The sequence below is a fragment of the Dioscorea cayenensis genome, chromosome 7, assembly GCF_009730915.1.
Source record: "Dioscorea cayenensis subsp. rotundata cultivar TDr96_F1 chromosome 7, TDr96_F1_v2_PseudoChromosome.rev07_lg8_w22 25.fasta, whole genome shotgun sequence".
NCBI classification, from domain to species: Eukaryota; Viridiplantae; Streptophyta; class Magnoliopsida; order Dioscoreales; family Dioscoreaceae; genus Dioscorea; species Dioscorea cayenensis.
The window spans coordinates 16,106,376-16,126,624 of record NC_052477.1 but is presented as its reverse complement, the minus strand read 5'-3'; the positions used below and the strand labels follow the sequence as shown (position 1 = coordinate 16,126,624).

The 20,249-nt window shown below is 33.1% G+C and overlaps 1 protein-coding gene across 1 annotated transcript; it reads left to right on the top strand.

The window, feature by feature from the left end:
* The first annotated feature begins 8,818 nt into the window (after positions 1-8,818).
* On the top strand, positions 8,819-15,825 carry LOC120265938 (glutathione S-transferase T1-like). Its single transcript, XM_039273888.1, has 7 exons — positions 8,819-8,945; positions 9,089-9,162; positions 9,371-9,431; positions 9,734-9,787; positions 10,310-10,389; positions 14,834-15,039; positions 15,411-15,825. Exons 1-7 carry the CDS (start codon positions 8,878-8,880, stop codon positions 15,588-15,590), a joined length of 723 nt encoding a protein of 240 aa, XP_039129822.1. The 5' UTR covers positions 8,819-8,877; the 3' UTR covers positions 15,591-15,825.
* The last annotated feature ends 4,424 nt before the right edge of the window (positions 15,826-20,249 follow it).

Sequence of the window (20,249 nt, the reverse complement as noted above, 5' to 3'; positions counted from 1 at the left end):
CTTGTTATGAACCAACTGTTACATTATTGTGATTTATTATAATTGTTGTTACACCTACATGTGGTTGATGGTGATAGGGTTGTAACCTGCCTACTGTAGTTGTGGGTCCCCATGGGCCTACCTATAAAGGTGCCATAGAGGATCCAGTTTTGCTTAGTTTTGCTTATCCATCTCAAGTGGCACATAGAACACTGACTGGATGATACATCGGGATTCTGAAGTCACCATACGGAACCAGTGGGTCAACGTCAAGGATATGAGGGTCTTGATGGCTCTGAGCTTAGCCGCAGCCACGGCTACAGTTTAGAGGGTTTTCTAGACCATTCATGGACTTACTGTGATGCAGTATATTATTTGAGACTTCTTGATTATTATGAAAAATTTTGTGCAATGTTCCTTCTTATGTTTGGAACGAATGAGTTTTATGATGAGTTTCACAGCATGATGTTTTATAACTCATATTATTCTTGAAAATGATTGTTTTGAAACTGAAACTTTGAGTTGAGGCAAATGTATCATTTTTTATGGTTATGGATTTAATCTATTATATATATAAAGTTGTGTACTTATGCAAAAGCTTGATTGTTGAGGTTTATTCTACTTGGTTTGATATTCTTTTGGAATTGTGCTAACCCACCCACTGAGTAGCTATGGTTACTCACCTTCTTTCCTCCCTTTTTAGGTTATAGATTCTAGAGGTGTTGCGGCGAGGTGAAGTGCTGGGCATGTCTTATATTGTTCATTTTTCTTCATCTATAGTCTTGTATATGTGTATCTTTGGACATGTTTGTATTGTATAAAGTACATGGATCCACTACCCTTTTTGGATTTCAAAAACTAGTACTGTTGCTGTTTGTTCGACTTTCTTGGAAAACTTGGTTGTATGATGTCTTGTTTAACTCTTGAATTCCTTTTACCTAGTTGTTGAGTGAGTAGCTTCCTCTGTATATAATTGTACTCTGTAGCCTTGAATATTCTTATATGTTATTTTTGTTTAGGATTGTGATATTACAGGGATTTTGTTAGCCTTACAGTGACTCGAGGGTTGAGTGCCATGGGTATCCCTCTTTGGGTTGTCATGGTGGTTGTCAAGTCTTGGGGTATGCTGGTCGGGGTGTGATACCATCAATACTATTGAGTACAACAAACAAAGTAAACTAATACATGAAAGTACCTTCAATTACCTTGAATTCTTTTGTTTGTTCTCTTCTTGCCCCAATGTCTTGCTCTATTAAAACCATAGAAATTTATATCTATCAAATTAAATTGATACTCAATAAAAATTTATAAATATAACAATCAAAATTAAGAGAAGAAAATCAAATTAATACTTGAAATCATTTACTTGGTTGTGGAGGAATATTTGATCCCAATTTCTCCATCATGAAATTCATCATAATTTGAAATTAATTTTTCAGGTCACTTATATCCCGTATAGCATTCTTTACTTGACTCACATAATCAGTTAATGATTCAAGCTTTTGTTCCAAACTCTCAATTCTATCATCATTAGGGGAAGTACTCATTAGTGGAAAACTAGTGGAAGGACCACACACGGGGTCATTTGTGCATGAGGACGCACTAGAAGTTACATCAAATAAATCTTTAGAATTCACCATGGTGCCAACCCATATACATCTGTGCATGTAGCTATCTTTCCTCCAATTAACGATGCCCATGCCTCCAGATCAAACTCAGGACAATAGGACGTATTATCACTGTATTTCTCGGATAATGTAGCTTTATATTTCTCCTACAATAAGTAAAAAATAATTACCAATTATTACAAATTTAATTTTACAAAAAAAAAATGAATGTAACAATTCAAAACTTAATGTATGAATTAATAACAATTAACATACATGGATAACTTTCAACTTGTTGTCTAAAAAATCACCATTTCCCTTTGAATGTTTATGGGTTCTATAAATAATTGGGGATATTCTATTGGTCGTTGAAGCTCTTCTTCCTATGTAACAATTATTTTTAATTAGAGTAGACATATAATTTTATTATTGCAAATATATTTATAACACAAATAAAATTAAATTCATGAAATGAATTGAGTGAAATAGTTCTATACCATTAGTGTGCTTTGTAATACCTCCCTTTTTTTCAGTTAAGCGATTAGCCTGTGTTTTTTTGGGTTTGTTTTGCCAATTCTCTTTACTCCAAACAGTGTCAATCAGAGCATCCCAAATTTTAGTTGGCATCCAACTCCTTTTCATTCCTTTGCATTTCTTGATATCAACAATCTTAGTCACACCCACTTCTTGAATAGCTTTTATTCTTTCACCATTAAATGTGTCTTGGAATCACTCCTTACATGTCTTTTTCCATACTCGTCATACATTATGTTCCTCTCCTAAAGGCCAATTAAAATATTCCTAACATTGAACATTAAAGGTCATTATTAAATTTCACATAAATATTAAGAAAAATTAAAGAAATAAATTAATATAAAATAAAGTAAACAACATAATTCATAGTTACCCCAAATTTCTTCCACATAGCTTCTTTTACATCCTCTAGAATTTTCCTCCATGTGGCCCATACGCCAATAATTTTTTTTAATTATTTTAACAATAGTTAAGGACACCCTTTCTCTGCAACAACACTATGACAAATTAAAGTTAGTCATTAATAAGAAAAAGTATAAAATCAATAAATTAATTAACCAAAGAAAAAAATTGATTGTGAAAATATCGCATTAAATCCAAATTTCTTCAAACTACCTATCTCCAAGAATTGTCAAACTATGTTTTTTGTTTGCATCTTGTGGAGTGATTCTTTAAATAGTAGAATCTCTTGTTTGACGTTATATATCTTCACTTGCAACACCTTCACATGCAGCCAAAAACCCACCTGAATTGGAATCCAATTCCTCATTTACTATTGGCTCCATCGAAGAATTAGGCGGTGCTTCAAGTGGTGGCTCATTATTTGTTGATGGTTGAGAGCATGGAGTGACCATAGAAGGTGCTAATATAAGAGGTTCTATGGTGGATTGAATAGCAGAAGACACATTTAAAGGTGGATGAAAAAATGCAGGATTCTTTGTAGAGTGATTGTTGCTTGTTTTGATTGCTTGACTGTTACCTTTATTTTTGGTTTTGGTATCTTTAGTTTAACCATTGAGACCCTATATATATATATATATATATATATATTGTTAGTACTAATTAGATTTGGAAATCTTTAGCTACATATTCAACATTATAATAAAAAAATAAAAAACAAAAATTAAATCATATTGGCTAACAATAAATGAGATTTGGATAACAAAAACACTAACAATGAAAATCTTTGTATAATAAAATTCCTATATTGAATAAGCTAGATACAAAAGTTTTGCATCTTTTAAAAGATTACATTTACACCAAAACTAAAAATAAATGAAAAAATTAACAACTTTAGTTTGCCACATAAGTTTTACATTGAAGTGAAAGCAAAACCGTGCACCACACTTTGTCATGAAAAAACAGGTAAATTGAAAAAATTATATGAACTCATCCATGATTTGATAATGTTAATTTAATAATCTAAAATGAACAAGAATTCAACAATTTTGTTTCCTCATGAAAACATTAATTCAAAACTTAAATTGCATGCAAGAATTATTTTGTCACATGCTCTTTGCATTAAATAAACAACAAACTTGTGCTCCATACTTAATTAAAAAAGTTAAAATGAATGCATGAATCAGTCATCAAATTGGTGGTCAAAATTGTGTTACATGAATGCTCAAATTGAAAAGGTGTGCAGAATGCATCCACCAAATGACATTCAATATTGTCTCCACATTATAAATAAGTTCACACACACACACACACACACACATATCATTGACAAATAATTAAATAAAACATATCAATCATCATCAAAGTAAGAAAATGGATTTTCTTCATCATCTTCATATCCATCTCTATCATCCCCATCATTCCCATTGTTCTCCTCATCCCTGTCTTCATCCCCATTTTTTGCTTTGTCTTCATCAACCTCAATGTCATCTTCTTGTCATTCTTCAATAAATGAATTTATCTCTTCAAATATACCATTAGCAAGAACAATTGGGCTTTCAAGTCCCTCTGAAGGAGTAACATATGTAGGAACTCACACTTCATCTTCTTGATAAATATCTCCAACTAGATTAGTTGTACTTTCTTCATGAGTATCCTTTGTAGAAAGGTGAAATGTACTCCTTGTCTTTGTTTTGAAAACTGCCAACCAATCACGGTGATCTCTCTTATTAGAGGGATAAGGACTGTAATAAACTTGTTGAGCTTGATTGGCTAACACAAATGGTTCATTGCTAAGAAGTATTGATTTATGTTTAATTTCAACAAGGCCATGATGAGGATCAATCTTAATCCATTTTTCCATGTCAAACCAATGACATTTAAAAAATATAACCTTGTTTCCAACACCAAAATACTCTAATTGGATAATATCCTCGAAGACACCATAAAAATCCCTCTCATAGTCATTGTGAGAACTCCCTTTCACACAGACTCCACTATTTTTTTTAACTGTGGTCTTGTCGATAGTCTTGCGTGTGGAGCTTGAAACCATTTGTAAAATAACCTTTGTAACATTGTGCAATTGGTCCAGACCCATATGGCATCTTGATGATGCCAGGGTCAAGTAGAGGTCCGCCACTCTCATATGAGCAGATGATACATGGAAGTTACTAAAATTGTATCAAAATTTTATCTCTACAAGGCACTTAAAAACAAGAAAATTTCAATGAATTTTCCTACACATTTGAAAAATTCATCCTACATATCCCAACATTTCTACATATCTTATGATTTAGAAGACAACATATTTATCTAATTAGTTGCTAGTGTTTTGCAGTGCATTAATTATCCAAAAGGGATGGATTTCATTAGTTTCAACTGGCTCAGTTTGATCATTTGACAAGAAACTTAAGCTGAATATCCTGCTAATAAATGATCCATTTTACCTGGAATATTTTTAACTTTTTCACAAATCAAGTTCGGTGTATACTGAGTAAAGACAAACTTAAGTGTTACAAATCTAGAAAAAAAAAATAGTTGCAAAGTTGCTTAATTCAAATAGATGAAGCTTAAGGCAAACCTATTTCCGTGATTGAGGGTTGCATTAGTCTGAATACCACATGTTGTATTTATCTGTGGGAGAGTTAGGGTTAACAATATTGACTATTCAGCCAAAAGCGTTATACTGACATTGTTTATCAATTAGACCTGAGTTATATGTACAATAACAGAGAAAGCAAGATCATAAGCAAATAGTCCAACGCCAAATTAAAGTTTCAGTATTTTGTGCAAAAACCCAATTTTTTACACTCAAATTAGGCCAATTCCATTGTATTTATTGTATCATAATACTATTCTTCATCCATAAAAATATTATAATGCTCTGATATAGTGATGATCATCATTTAAGTACATGCACACTACCAAAGAAACCAAGATAATTTGCACATAGTCCAATGTTCTAGTATTTCGTGTCTAATTTTCAAATATATCTCAAAGTTCCAATATGTCATCAAGTAGGAAAACCAACATTTTACAGCCATTCTATGTCTATAAATTCAAAATTCAACTTTAAAAAAAATGAAAATCAAGATATTATTTGGTTTTCAATAGAGAAAATCCAACAGCATAAGAAATTAAAAACAAACTCAAACCAAAGAATAGTGCATGTCTGCAGCGATCCATGGGATGGAGGAATTGAACTAAATCACCTTTGGGTTTAAGAGCGTTGATGCCGTAGTTCTCCAGAGAGAGCTCGAAAGGGTTTGCCTCTTTAAGAAAATCAAAATGAGATTTGCAAAATGGAAATCAAGCTTAGGTTTAAGGTTTATACACAAACTACTAGGGATTTGAAAGGGATGGGACTTCCTCAAAATGGAAATCTAGCTTAGGTTTAGCGGTTGCTTGATCGTGGAGCGGAGAAGAGAGGGAGGAGCAGCGTATCTGATGTAGAAAAGCCGCCCCCCACACAGGAGAGAAAAGAGAGAAAGTAGAGAGGAGAGGGAGAAACTCTGGGGATTGTAGGGATTTCTAGAATTGTTGTTTATAATAATAAAAATAGTAATAATAGTAATAATAATAATTAAAGTAAATTATTTGAGAAAAATCAAAATATCTAAGTAAATTATTAATTATATAAATTATAATTATATATATATAGGGTGCGTCATCTACGCATGTTGGTCATCAACCATTGGATTGTAATCCAGCCGTCTTTAGTATTTAGATAAATAATATTACTGTGCTTATAAATAGTAGTACAGTGAAAAGTGGATGCATAACGTTTTGATTTGAGCCGTAAATCGTGATCATAACAGAAACTTAATCAATCTGAACAATCCAACTCTATTTCAACTAGCACAAATAGGTAAACTAAAAACCAAACACAAGTACAACATAACAACCTGTTCGTTCCTGGTACAATGGTTCAATAATTGTTGTTCATGTTGTGTTCTTTCTCTAAACTTGTTTCTCTTTGTCTTTCTCGACTTTCTTTTCTTTCTCCCTTTTCAAAATTTGGGGTCGTCCAAATGCCTTATCCTTATATATATATATATATATCTATTATATGTATATATGGGTTTAAGTCATCTCGTACATACACAGACGACTGTTAACTAGAGATGTTTGTTTACAATCAATCAGATTTAATTGGTTATGTAGATACTGGGCATTTATCTGACCCACGTAATGGTCGATCACAAAAAGGATATTTATTTACATGTGGTGGTACAACCACTTCATGGTGATCTATGAAACAAACTATAACAGCCACATCATCTAATCATGCAAAAATTTTAGCGATACGTATGGCAAGCCAGGAATGCATTTGGTTAAGATATGTAATTCAACACATTCAATGGATTTGTGATTTGTCTTCCGGAAGAATGACCCTAACAGTCCTATACGAAGATAATGCTGCATGTATTACCCAACTAAAAAACGGGTACATTAAAGGGGATAGAATAAAGCATATCTCACCAAAATTCTTTTTCACTCATGATCTTCAGAAGAATGGTGATATTAATATTCAACAAGTTCGTTCAAGTGATAATCTAGCAGATTTATTTACTAAGGCACTTCTCACTGGAATATTTGAAAAGTTAGTCCATAATATTGGAGTTTCTCGACTCAAAAATCTTAGTTGATATTATCATAAGGGGGAGTTAATACGCGTTGTACTCTTTTTCCCTTAATCATAGTTTTTTACATTGGGTTTTCCTGATAAGGTTTTTAATGAGGCAACAATTATAGCATATACTAAAGGATAATGCACTCTTTTTCATTGACTAGATTTTTATACCATTGGGTTTTTTTTACTAGTAAGGTTTTAACGAGGCATTTCCTTTAATTATAGGCATCCAAGGGGGAGTGTTATGAAACATTAATTTTATCGGATACCTATTAATATATAACTCTTCTTTCCCCAATCTCCCAAACCATTTCATCACTAAACTTCTAAAACTCTAATGAATTTATGTCATCTAATGTCTCTTCCTCTTCCCATATTTATGAGGAAGTTTAGTAAACTTTAGTTTTGCTTCCAATCAAATCACTAGGGAGAATGTTGTTAACGACGTCTTGACATGGCATGCCATGTCACATACTTTTTTTCCACGTCACTAAAGTTCAGTGACCTAAATAGAATTTTTTAAAGTTTAGTGACCAAAATAGGAATAACTCTATAGTTTAGTGACTATTTTTTGAGGTTGGATCAAGAGTAGTTGGACCAATTTTTAGTAGAACACCTTGTTTATTCTTTGTTGAAAATCAAGATAAATGTTTTCATCTTGCTCAGGTTATAAACACAATGTTTTTTACTATGATGGTTCATGCTATTTTGAATTGTTGTATAGGGTTCTTCTTAAGCTACAAACACACAATAAAGTTTTGTATCTGGAGCTGGTTTTGAAAATACATGTAGGCAATAACAAGGGAGACAAGTGCCTTCTAGGTATATGAGGGACTTGCCACAAGTTGGAAATATGGCCCAAAGAAAAAGGAAAGTGTCTCAATCTGATAGAAATGCTAAGAAACAACTCTCCAAGAGTGCACATTGACAAAAGGACTGTTATTGGGGAGGTTGCACATGTTGTAGAAGTCTTCTGTAGGCTTAGTTTTTGGAAGTAGGCATGTCAAGTGTTTTTGTCTTTTTTGTTTGGCTTTAACAGACCATTACATATGAACCAAGGTTTCTCGTCAAGTTGTTGGATGCCAGGCATGTCTGCCAATTTTGTGCATCAACTTGGGATTTGAATATAATTATGTTTAGTTATCAATTCAAGTAACTATTTCACCAAAAATCTATTTGTATGATTGTGTTTTGTGAATGTCATTTTTGAACATTCAATAGTTGATTTATTGAATGTATATATTGTTCCATACATTTATAAATACATCTTTACAAGAAAATTTGAATCTACAGTTACAACAAAAATCTGGGAAAATAATCAAGGATAAATCACACAAATAATCACTATACTATAGAATTATTCCTATTTTGATCACTGAACTTTAGTGATATGGCAAAAAGCATGTGACATTGCTTGCCATGTTAAGATGCCATTCGTTGCGTTCTCCCTAGTTACTTTATTGGAAGCAAAACTAAAGTTTAGTGACCCAAATAGAATTTTTTAAAGTTTAATGACTAAAACAGAATACTTCACTAGTTTAGTGACTATTTGTATAGTTTATTCTAAATTTTACTGGGTTTATTTATGTGTAATTAGAGGATTTTAAATTTTTTAGGGCATATATGTCAATTTCAGAAGAAACACACTTAAATTATGTAGCTTTGAATTGGGAAAACATCATAGTGAGAGACAGACAGAGACAGAGACAGAGACAGAGACAGAGAATGGCGGAGCTGAAGGTTTACGCAGATCGGATGTCGCAGCCATCGCGTGCGATCATAATGTTTTGCAAGTAATTATCGAAACTTTTTCCGAATTCGTACTCTGGGCTCATGTTGATTTGTTTTTTTAGCGATTTCTGCCCTCAATTTTCAAAGAATTTCTCTTGTGTCATTTTGTTGAGCTGAATTTGGGGTTATTGATTTTGGTTTTTAGGATGAACAAGATTGATTTTGAGGAGGTGAAGGTTCATCTCGCCACGGGCCAGCATCGCAATCCTGAATACCGAGGTTTCTTTTTTTCTTTCTGAGTTTATAATTTTTAGTTGAGTAGAATGGGGTTTTAATCTCTTGAGATGTTTGTGGAAAGTTTGATACTTTTTGAGGGAAGTATTGATGTGTGTGGAATAGGATCCATCTTGCTTTATTACCCAAAAAGATTAAATTTTTGTGTTATTTTCAGTGAAATATTGTCTGTGATTGTGCTCTGCTTTTACAGAGATAAATCCAATGCAACAAGTTCCAGCTATTGTTCATGGAAGCCTTAAGCTGTTTGAGAGGTAATTCAACGTTTTCTTGAATTTTCTTAACCTCTTGATTGTTCATCTTATTGAAAATTAAAGCGGTTATAACGGTCAATTTATTGATCTAACTGTTATTATAAGTAAGTGATAAAATATTGTGATCATTTCTTGAATTTTCATTCTTTTTTTACTGACCAGTCTTCTAGTTTTAAATGAATATGCACTGGTTGACTTCTGTAGAGGATTTTATTTATTTATTTCATTTTATTATTTTATTTATGCTTTGTCAGTTTTGATTCTGACTTTATAATTACTTGTATTCAATTGTTCCTGTGCAGTCATGCAATTCTGAGGTATCTGGCTTGTGCATTTCAAGGGGTTCCAGACCACTGGTAATTTTGCATTTGAGATGTTCTAGCCTTAATTGGTTCTTTTTGACTCTGTCTGGTAAAAAGGTTATTGTATTTATTATGTTCTCAAACTATGAAGCTTGACATTGATAAATAATTGATTTTAATGGTATTCATGGCCAAGGCTCATTGTCATACATGAATGCGGATATCTTATAGTTTTAACTGTGGAAATAGTCCCTATCCCTGGGGATTTTCAGGATCAATTAATAACGTTTAGATGATTTATGCAGTAATGTTTATCTCCTACCATGACCTTTTGCACAAAAGTATGATTGGTTAATGTGCTGAGTAAACAAGTGGAATCTTGATAATTCCTTTTGCGTTAACTGCTAAATTGGAGTACCAAGCAAGAGAATAACATGTTTTAGAACATTCTTGTCGGTTAATTTTGTATAAAGGGTGATTTGTGGCCACACAATGCAATACATTCTTCATATCATTCTTCTGCTTTTTGGAGCTTCAGAGCTTGCTCGGATTGATTCCTATATCCTGTTTTGGTAGGTATCCTTCTGACCTTTCTAACAGAGCCCTAATTGATGCTATCTTGGATTGGCATCATTCAAACCTAAGGCGGGGCGCAGGTACTGTAATATTTCAAAATATCTAATTAACAATCTATACATTTGTTACTTTTTCCTTGTTTAATTCCATTTATAGTGCCACAAATTTCAAAGCAGTTGAGTAGGCATGCAATCATCGCTTGTAGTATAGTAAGAACTTAAGAACTCAATTTCTTTTGGTACTTCAAGAGTAAGACATTGAGTGCAGTCACACCTTAGCTCAAGCTCATGGAAGTTATGGTTGATTTGGGACCTATATGGAATCACCTATGAACCCTTCATATACTTTTGATTACAAATATCAATAAGCTTCTGTAATTTCTAAACAAATTATGATTATATGCTTCACATTGAATACAGTATGTATTGCAGTGCTCATGTCCATATGGTATTTGAAAATGGAATTGCAATTTGAAAATTCTCATCGCGAAGTTTTTGTGGTGTTAGTTAATAAAGAAAATTGAGAGATTATGAAGAAGTGACTATTTATATACTAGGTAAGGATAAGAGCAGTCCCTAACTAATTCTGTTAACAGTAATTTTCATGAAATCTTCAAACTTTTTGCTAACATTTGCAATTTTTTCTTCAGAGTAAAGTGATCAATCCTGCATCAATCTTCTCTTTTATGAAATGCTTGTCGACTTCAATGTGTTTAGTTCTATCATGATCGATTGGATTCTTTGCAATATTAATGGCTGACCTGTTGTCACATATAAGCTGCTCATTCTTGTCCTTTTTAATTCTAAGATCATCCAAGGTGATTTTCAACCATAATAGCTCACAAACGGCAAATGCCAATGCTTCTGTCCTTGCATGAGCTATCACACCTTGCTTCTGACTTCTCCATGTTATCAGATTATCACCAAAAAAATATACAATAACCATGGATTGGTCTTCTATCAACAAGAATCGGCATAGTCTGCATCTATGAAATGTTTAGGAACTAAGCTTCCTCTGGGTTTAAATGGCAGCCCTTCTGCCTGGTGCATTTTTTAAATAATGTAGGATCTTTTCAATAGCCAATATGACTTTCTTCAGGATCATGCATAAATTGACTTATAATCCTAACAGCATAGGCTAGTAACTGGCCTTCCTCCCGGTAGTTATGTTTCTTTCATCAGACCTAGAGCATACTTTTGCTGAGATAGGAAAATCCTTCTTTAGAATCTGCCATTTCTATTCCAAGAAAATAACAAAGCTCTCCTAAATCTTTCATCTCAAATTCTTTAACTAAATTTTCCTTTAAACATGCCTATTCCTTTGCACCATTTCCTGGTAAGATGATTTAATGTACATGCACCAACAAAGCATTTACCATTCGGCCTTTAGTATGCTTAATGAATAATGTGTGATCTCCTCAACTTTTTCTATAACCATTTTCTCTTCATTACTAGAGCAAAACATTCAAACCGTGCTCTTGCTGACTATTTTAGGCCATATAAAGCTTCCTTCAGCATACATACCTTGCGATAAACACTTTCGCTGTATGGGCATCATGTATGAAGGCAGAATACATCTGCTTCAAAGACTAGTCAAAATGAGATGCTAATGTTAAACAAAACTTTTTTAATATTCATTATGGCCACTGGTGCAAAATTTCTAAGTTACCTATTCTATATTGTTGAGAATAGACTTTAGCCACCAATCTAGCTTTGTATCTCTCCAATGATCTATCAGCTTTGTATTTCAATGTGAAGACCCATTTGTAACTAACAGAATGCACTCCTTTAGGTTTAAGTATAGTATCCCATGTTGGTTTCTTTTCTCAGCTTGCATTTCTCCTTTCATGGCTTGCATCCAGTGTTTGTCCTTCATAGCTACTTCAACTGTTCGAGGAATTTTAATGGAGCTCAATGAGGATGAAAAGGCTCTGGGTTTAGTAGACAGTCTATCATAGGATAGCGAATGAGCTATAGGATGTTGAATACAGCTTATGGTGCCTTTTCTAAGTGCAATGGGTAAACTATGACCTTGAATTTCTTTGCTTGGTAAATAACAAACCATTTCAACAGCAGTTAAGTTCAAATCCAATGACTGTGTTTGATGCAGCAAAGAAAGTGTTTTTTTTTTAATAACAATGTATCAGTGAACTATCTTTTGGTGTATATTGACTTGGAAGTGTTTCAAATACTCTTGATTCAAGTGAAGATAGTTCAGTTTGTGGTAGTTCTAGTTAAGGTGTAGAATAACCTACAAATATACACTTCAAGGCTCTAACTTTACCAAAAACACAAGGGACTATAGTGGCAAAGTTATGAAAGAAGGAAGTGATCTAAAGTAATTGTAAAGGTGTATTTCCCCCCAAGTATTGAAGAACGACTTATATTAAAGTAATCCTTGGCATTATCTGATCTATAATACTTAATGGAAAGCCCAAATTGGTTTAAGATAAGCTGATAGAAGTGTTTAACAACTGCTGTGACTTTGGATTTATCTTTAAGCAAGAATAATTAATCTGGTGATTCAAGTACAATGATATGAATCAATGGCTGCCATTCACATTTGAAACTGGAGATGGACCCCAAGCATCACTATGAATCAAAGACAATAGATATGAAATCAATCTGTTTGTTATTAGATAACATATTTTGGTTAATTCACAGAAATCGCTATTTAAAAATCTCGTATCAACAGGTTTAAAAAATACAGGAAACAAACTTATTTATGAAGGAAAAGGTGGATGCCCAAGCTTACAATGCTGGAATCTAGTTTCAACTAAATTGGTTGATTTTGCACGTGTAGTGGAGTTTCTAAACAAAGATGTGTTTGCACCCCACTATTATCCAAGAAATATTAGCATTCTGTTCCCTAACAAATCCAATCATCTTCCTTGAACCCTTGCTCTGAAAATGACAAAAAGAATCATCAAAAATAGCATAACTGTTTTGGGACTTGGGGAGTTTATGGACTGATCCTAAATTAGTTGATAATTGGGGTACATGAAGAACATCTTTAAGGGGTAAAAATGATGTGAGAGATGCATCACTTTGACTTAACGAGGAGTTGTTTTCTATCAGCTATAATTATTTGTTTAACCACAGAATATGGCTTAGATGTACTGAAGATCTCATATTAATTGGTCATATGATTTGTAACATCAGAATCTTTAATCCATGGATTTTCTATATTTTTTGTGACAATTTTAAAGGTGCCAGAAAGAAGACACTCACCTGTATTAGTGAGAGAATAAGTACCGATTGTTGGTGATTTGTGATTTTGAGATAGTTTGCATAAAAACCTTCATCTATGATATCTCCTCTTTGCTAAATCCAAGAACATCAGCCCTGGCATTATCATCAATCTTTCCTATGCGGCTATGCTTTCATCTTTGAGCAATAAACCTAACCACGCTGAGTCTTAATTTTGAAGCAGGTTTCTCATGTGTGTCTATTCTTCTTGTAATGAATGAATGCACCAAAGGGACTCACAATCTACTGCATTTTTGGATGAAATTCTTCTAAAGACTAGTTGTCCAAGGTTCCTCCTTCCTTCATTATTATGATTAGAAAGCAAAGCAGACCACTACACAACAGTTTGTTGATCAATCATGACCACTATGCGGTTTTCTTCAGCCTTGATGATAGAATGAACCTCTTCTAAACACAGTGGCTTATCTTTTCCCTGAATCTGACCTCTTTTCTGCTCATAATAACTGGATAACCCTTTCTTCCTCTTTATGTTCCATCTGCTTAAGGCATCACTTGTGCATTCCATCTGCAAGATCATTTATAATGATCTAATTACATCCGTAAGTTGTTCATTACATTGAAGTAATTTCAGACTGAAAGTGACACCTGCTTCATACCATGTATTTTTGTCTTAATTTCAAAGATAACAGAGGCATCTTTCACCCTTGCATAGGTCTACTAGACAGACTCTTACATGCTTCTAGACCATTGGGAGTAATTCTTCTCATCCACTGTACAGACAAGAAGGAATTTTTTTGAAAAACTAGGGAAGAATAAGGTGGAAAAAGTAGGTGTTTAAGGCCCAAAAAATCTGATTGGACGAAGCAAAGAAAATAAGAGATTTGATAAAGAGCTGATATCCATTCAGGAAAAATGAATGTCTTTATTGTATACATGCCTATTTATACACTAGATAAGGGTAAGATCAGTTGCTAACTAAATCTGTGACTAGGTAATGATGAGTTGGATGTGTTTCTAGTTATCTATCTGTATCTTAATTCTATAACAGTTAGCTAATGGTATCCATCTTTTTGTTAAGAACCTTGCTTTATAGATGATCTCAATGCACACCTACTCATGTGGGGCTTGAAATTATATACCGTATTAAGCTTAATGATGGCAGTTCTTATATCTATTGTTAATTTCAATTCATGACTCTTCAGTGAATTCAGTTAGTGATAGATGTTACTTTTTGTGGGTGTTATTTAAATCTCCTTCCAAGATGGGTAATCTCATCTTAGTGTGTGCTTATATAACACACTGTCTCCGTATGCAGCTGCTCTTGTTTTTGATACTATATTGGCACCGATATTTGGTCGTCCTCTGAACCCGCAAGCAGCAGAAGAAGCAGAGAAAATTCTGGACTCGTCTCTCTCAAAAATTGAAAGCCTGTGGCTTCCAGGAAACGCAAAGTTCTTGCTGGGAAATGCTCAACCATCTATTGCAGACCTCAGCTTTGTCTGTGAGATAATGCAATTGGAGGTTAGTTTCTCATACACAATAATATTAAGCATTCATTAATTCTTAGGACATTTCCAAGGATTATTTGGTATGCATGCCTTGTTGCTGTTCAGAGTTACTGAAAACCAGTTTTGGATTGTGTGAAAAGATATAGGTGTAAGGCATTTACCTTTACTTGTAAAATTTATCAACACATAAAGACTTAATTTCTAGTGTTAGGCTAACTTTTATCCACCCCCACTTCATTTGATAATTTCTTAGGCTTTTTCTTTGTTTGATGTTACAATACATTAAAAGTTAATATTAAACTTCAAATTTCTATGTAAGTTTTGAGAAATTTGATGGCTGGTCTCATACTGGAGTTATTTATCTATTTTTCATTATTTATGCAGCTTTTAGAGGAGAAGCATCGGGAGAGAATATTTGGTCCCCATAAGAAGATCCTACACTGGATTGAAAATGTTAAAGCTGCAACAAATCCGAATTTTGAAGAAGTTCATGCAATGCTCTACAAAACAAAAGAAAAAATACACGGTAAGATGAGCGATGATGCTATGAAATCTGGCCCCTAAGTTGAAGTGTCACATGACTGAACTTCTTGTGTGTGATATAATGCATCAATGGTGTTGATGTTCCTAATAAGTAATGTCAGTAACAATGTGATTGTAATGCATCAATTCTGTTTGTTATGAGGTGACCGAACTTCTTGTGTGTAAAACTGAACAGTATGCAACTCATGAATTTCTACGTTTGATGTTCTCTATCAATAAAGTTTGTCATGTAAAATATAAAGCTTTTGTTGCGAAATTGTGAGTTATTATTGAGCTAACTTGTTTGATATAATGTATGCTTCTTACAGAGTGCTTTGATTGATGATGCTGCTCTTTGTTCATTAGCATTCAGTTTTGCATTAGTTTTGGTGATAAACAAGTTAGTGGTAATGGTCTTTGTATCAGTTCATTTACAATTAATGATTCAAAAATATGCTATGTTTGTGGTGTTGCACACTGCAAAGTCTTTGAAGCATTCATTTGCTCTTTTGGTATAAGATACTTCAGATCTTTTCTTGGCCTATGTGGCCCTATAAATTCAAATAATTATCTGTATACGCCTAATAAAACTGGATATCATGAATATATCTTAAAATTTAATTTTTCTACATATAAACCTCTCTTCCCATTTTATATCAATTAAATGTATCATAAACTATACAGATATTGTTTATTATAATAACAAGAATTTATTTATTTATTTATTTTGAAAATTTGGATAAACCAAAAGCAGAGATACATCAGATGGTTCAATGTGCCAAAAGTGTCCACTATGGAGGTGAGATAAAAAAAAAATGAAAAAAAAAATTAAGGCCTAATAAAAGTTGGTGTCTCTTGGCAGAAAATCGAATGATGTCAGTGTTTAGAACTCTTTGAAAGAAACATGAGTGATGTGGCTAACTGGTGGCCTGATCTTGCCTCTGCTCTCTAGGATCATCCATGTTTCCTCCACATGACCCCAGGAAGTTAAAACTACGTGTTGCCATGTTGATCGAACCCTTCATCTTTGCTTTTATCAAATTTGGAGCTACAGACAACCGGCACCAAAACATGAGTGATTTTCAAGGTGATTGTACTAGCCAAGAGCGCCGCAAAATTAAAAATATGCTTATTGTGCTCCAGCTAAATATTCCATATAATGGTTCTAGCCATAAAATCCCAAGTTGCTTTGAGAGGAGTCCCAAATTTTGTCCTCCATGATGCCCATACATCTACTAGGAAATTAGGTAGTTGGGATAAACCAAAACAACAATTGAAGAAACTCCATAGACATTGCGAAAGAGCAAAGGAAGAAAAGAAAATCTTTAGGCTTAATCGCTGTATGGCAAAGAACACATATGATGCATGGTTGATGGTATATTGCATCTCTTAACTGCTAGGTTTTTTAGCATAGTAATCTTGTTATCCCAAGCCAAGTAAGATAAAATATTGATCTTCTGTGAGCAGGAACACTTCCAAATAACTAAAGTGACCAGACACCACAAGCCACCATCAAAGAAAAAGTCATAAAAGGACTTGACATGAAGCCCCCTAAGGAATTAAGGCTCCACCATTTGGTCATAATTATTAAGTAAAGAATAGGAGATCTGACCCCTGGTCTCTATCTGAAGATTAGGGGTTGGAGGAGTAGGTTAAATTCATAAACTTCTCTTTACAATGTTCATTTTGATTTGGATATAATGAATAAAAGTACCTTAAACTTAATGAGCATTAGAAATTTGTAAAGATATATTTTCACACCTTAGATTATTTAATATATAATAATATATTTCATAGTATACATGAGGTGAGGTGGAGGTTATATATACATCAAATTTCAAGAGGTATATATGAGATTTGGTTTATTGAATGGGTAACAAGTAGTTAACCAAATTTTTTGGGGTTTACAAGCAAACCATCAAAGTTGCATTAGCCTTGTGAGAATGACGTTAGGTAAGTAATAGGTATCTTCCTAATTAAGTATAATTATATAAGTTTAGGATGCTTTTCCTATCGGTTTGCATTAACAAATGGTGGAATTATCATATGCATGTAGGACCAGAGAAACGAAATCATGTATTATATTTTGATTTCACATTAGCTATATGATAAGTGTTTAGATATGCTAGATTTTACATTACTTTCGGTACACTTTGCATAAATATTCGATCGAAATGCACCCACTTGTATGTAATTCATTATATTTTAGTTTATAGGGCATGGAGAAGATGATCCTAGAATGAGGGAGCATTTGGAGGTGTTTTCATGCAAAATGAAGAAGTTAGGAGCTAAAAAGGACCCATACGGGCTAGCATATGCTCGTATACAAAGTTGGTATGATTTCCTCATTGAAAGGAGTAGACAAGAAGCATTTTCATGGGGATACGGGCTACCATACAGTGTCATATGGGGCATATGTTGTAGCCCCACCACCAACTTTTTCTTTTCCTCCTCCATACTACCTTGTTAATTACATGTGTTGATAACATTGCACATTCACTCTCATATTTCTTCTAATATCGATTCAATGTTAATGCCTCTAATTTGGAATTAAGAAGGATTAAAGGACTAGGAAAGAATATAGTTTTGAAATGATTTCATTACATTTTGTGGAGGATGACCCTCAATCTTATTCTCAAGCTATCACTTTATTGATGTTGTGTTTTGAAAGAAGCTATTAATAGTGAATTATTTTAATTATCTAATCATACTTGGGAATTAGTAGATCTTCCAACGGTTCAAATCTATAGGTTGCAAATGGATTTTAAGAAAAACTTAAAACTGATGGGTCTTTTGATAAATTTAAAGCTAGATTGTGATAAAAGGATATCAAAAGATAGACATTGACTACTTTGATATTTATGCTCATTTATTAGAATTTCTTCCATTCTAATTTTTAATTGTATTAGCTATTAACAATTTAATTATTCATCAAATGGATGTTAAGACGCTTTTTAAATGGAGATCTCAAGAAAAATTTATATGGATCAACCTAAGGGTATGTGATTCCTAAAAAAAGCATAAGGTATGCAAACTTATGAAATCTTTATATGGCTCAAACAAGCACCAAAACAATGGCATGAAAAATTTAATTGTTTTTTAGTTTCCAATGGCTATTTTATAATGAATTGATAAATGTATTTACAGAAATTTTCTAACAGGTGTGTGTGTTATAATCTGTTATATGTAGATGTTATGTTTATTTTGGTACTTCGTTAGAAATATTAGTTGAGATGAATTTTCTTGCATCTAAATTTGACATGAAGGACATGGTGAAGCACATTTTATTCTTTTGGAATTAAATTTCTGAAATCGGTATGATGGAATAATGTTTACAAGAAATTATGTTGAAAAAGGTATTAAAGAAATATAATCAATTTAATGTAAGCATGTCTCAACTCCATATGATAGTGCTTTTCATTTAAGAATAAAGGGATTAGTGTTTCTAAATGAATATGCACAAGTAATTGGTAGTTTAATGTATTTGATGAATTGTGTTCTGACATTGTTTATGCAGTGCAGATTTGTTGATACACATAGTCCAAATAATGATCATTGATTGCCCTGTCAGATATTAAAATATTTGAAAGGAACTGATTTTTGATTAATGATTCGTTATCCCCAAGATTTATTTGGTAAGTGGATGCTAATGGATTTATTGTTATTTTCAAAGTTAATAAGTGATTTATTTTCACTTTGTGAGGGTCAGCAGGTTCTGAAGTCTTCAAAACAAACTTGCAAAAAGAAAATCAACAATGGAGTCGAATTTGTTGCTCGAGAAAAAAGTGATCTGGGTATTGGATTAGGATTTTATCGACATGTTCCCTTGAAGAAACCAAATTTCTTCAATTCACGGATATAATGGTCATGCATGCAGAGCCAAGAGTAAGTCATATAATGGTAAGAGTAGGCATATACCAAGACATAATATTGTTAGAAATGTGAAGATGGAGTGATATCAGTGTTGCTATGTAAGATCGAGGTAACCGTCGATCCTTTAACTAAAGCACTAGGTAGAAAACTGTGAGACATCGAGGAAATGGGATTATCGCTTATAACAAAACTCAACAATGATAGTAACTCAACCCGGATTAAATCCAAGAAATAGTTCATATGGGTAAAAAAATTGCATTGGTTGTTTGAGATACACTATTTATTTCTTATCCCTTCCTATGGTGTATAGTTAATTGCAATGTAGAAAGGATGAATTTGATTCTTAATGAATTCCATAGTTCAATTTGAATGGTGTATTTAATCGCAATATTACACCGGTTGGATTCACCCATATAAGTGTGAAAGTTGGTTTCATTGAAAACTTAGGAAAGTTTTTCTAGAGCACTTATGAATTCCAGGTTTTTATGGCAATGAAAGGTGCCAAACCCAACAGTTGCTCATTTTAGGTAATGTGGATTTATGAGACGATTAATTTACAACAAGGAATGCCGGTTTCATAGAAATTTTATTTCACCAAAGTTCCCGTAAGTCACTTTATATATTCTAGAATTAGTTCATAGCCCACAAGGTACTAGTTCCGATGATTATCTTCAATTTTTCCGCTTTCCTACTGTTTGAATATTTTGAAATGGGATTGTTAGAGGGCTCCATATTCTTTAGGCCCATATTGTCAAAACATTCCTACTAATTGGTTTGACCACATGCTTTAGCTACAAGGAATTCATCCACTTTTATATATAGTACTAT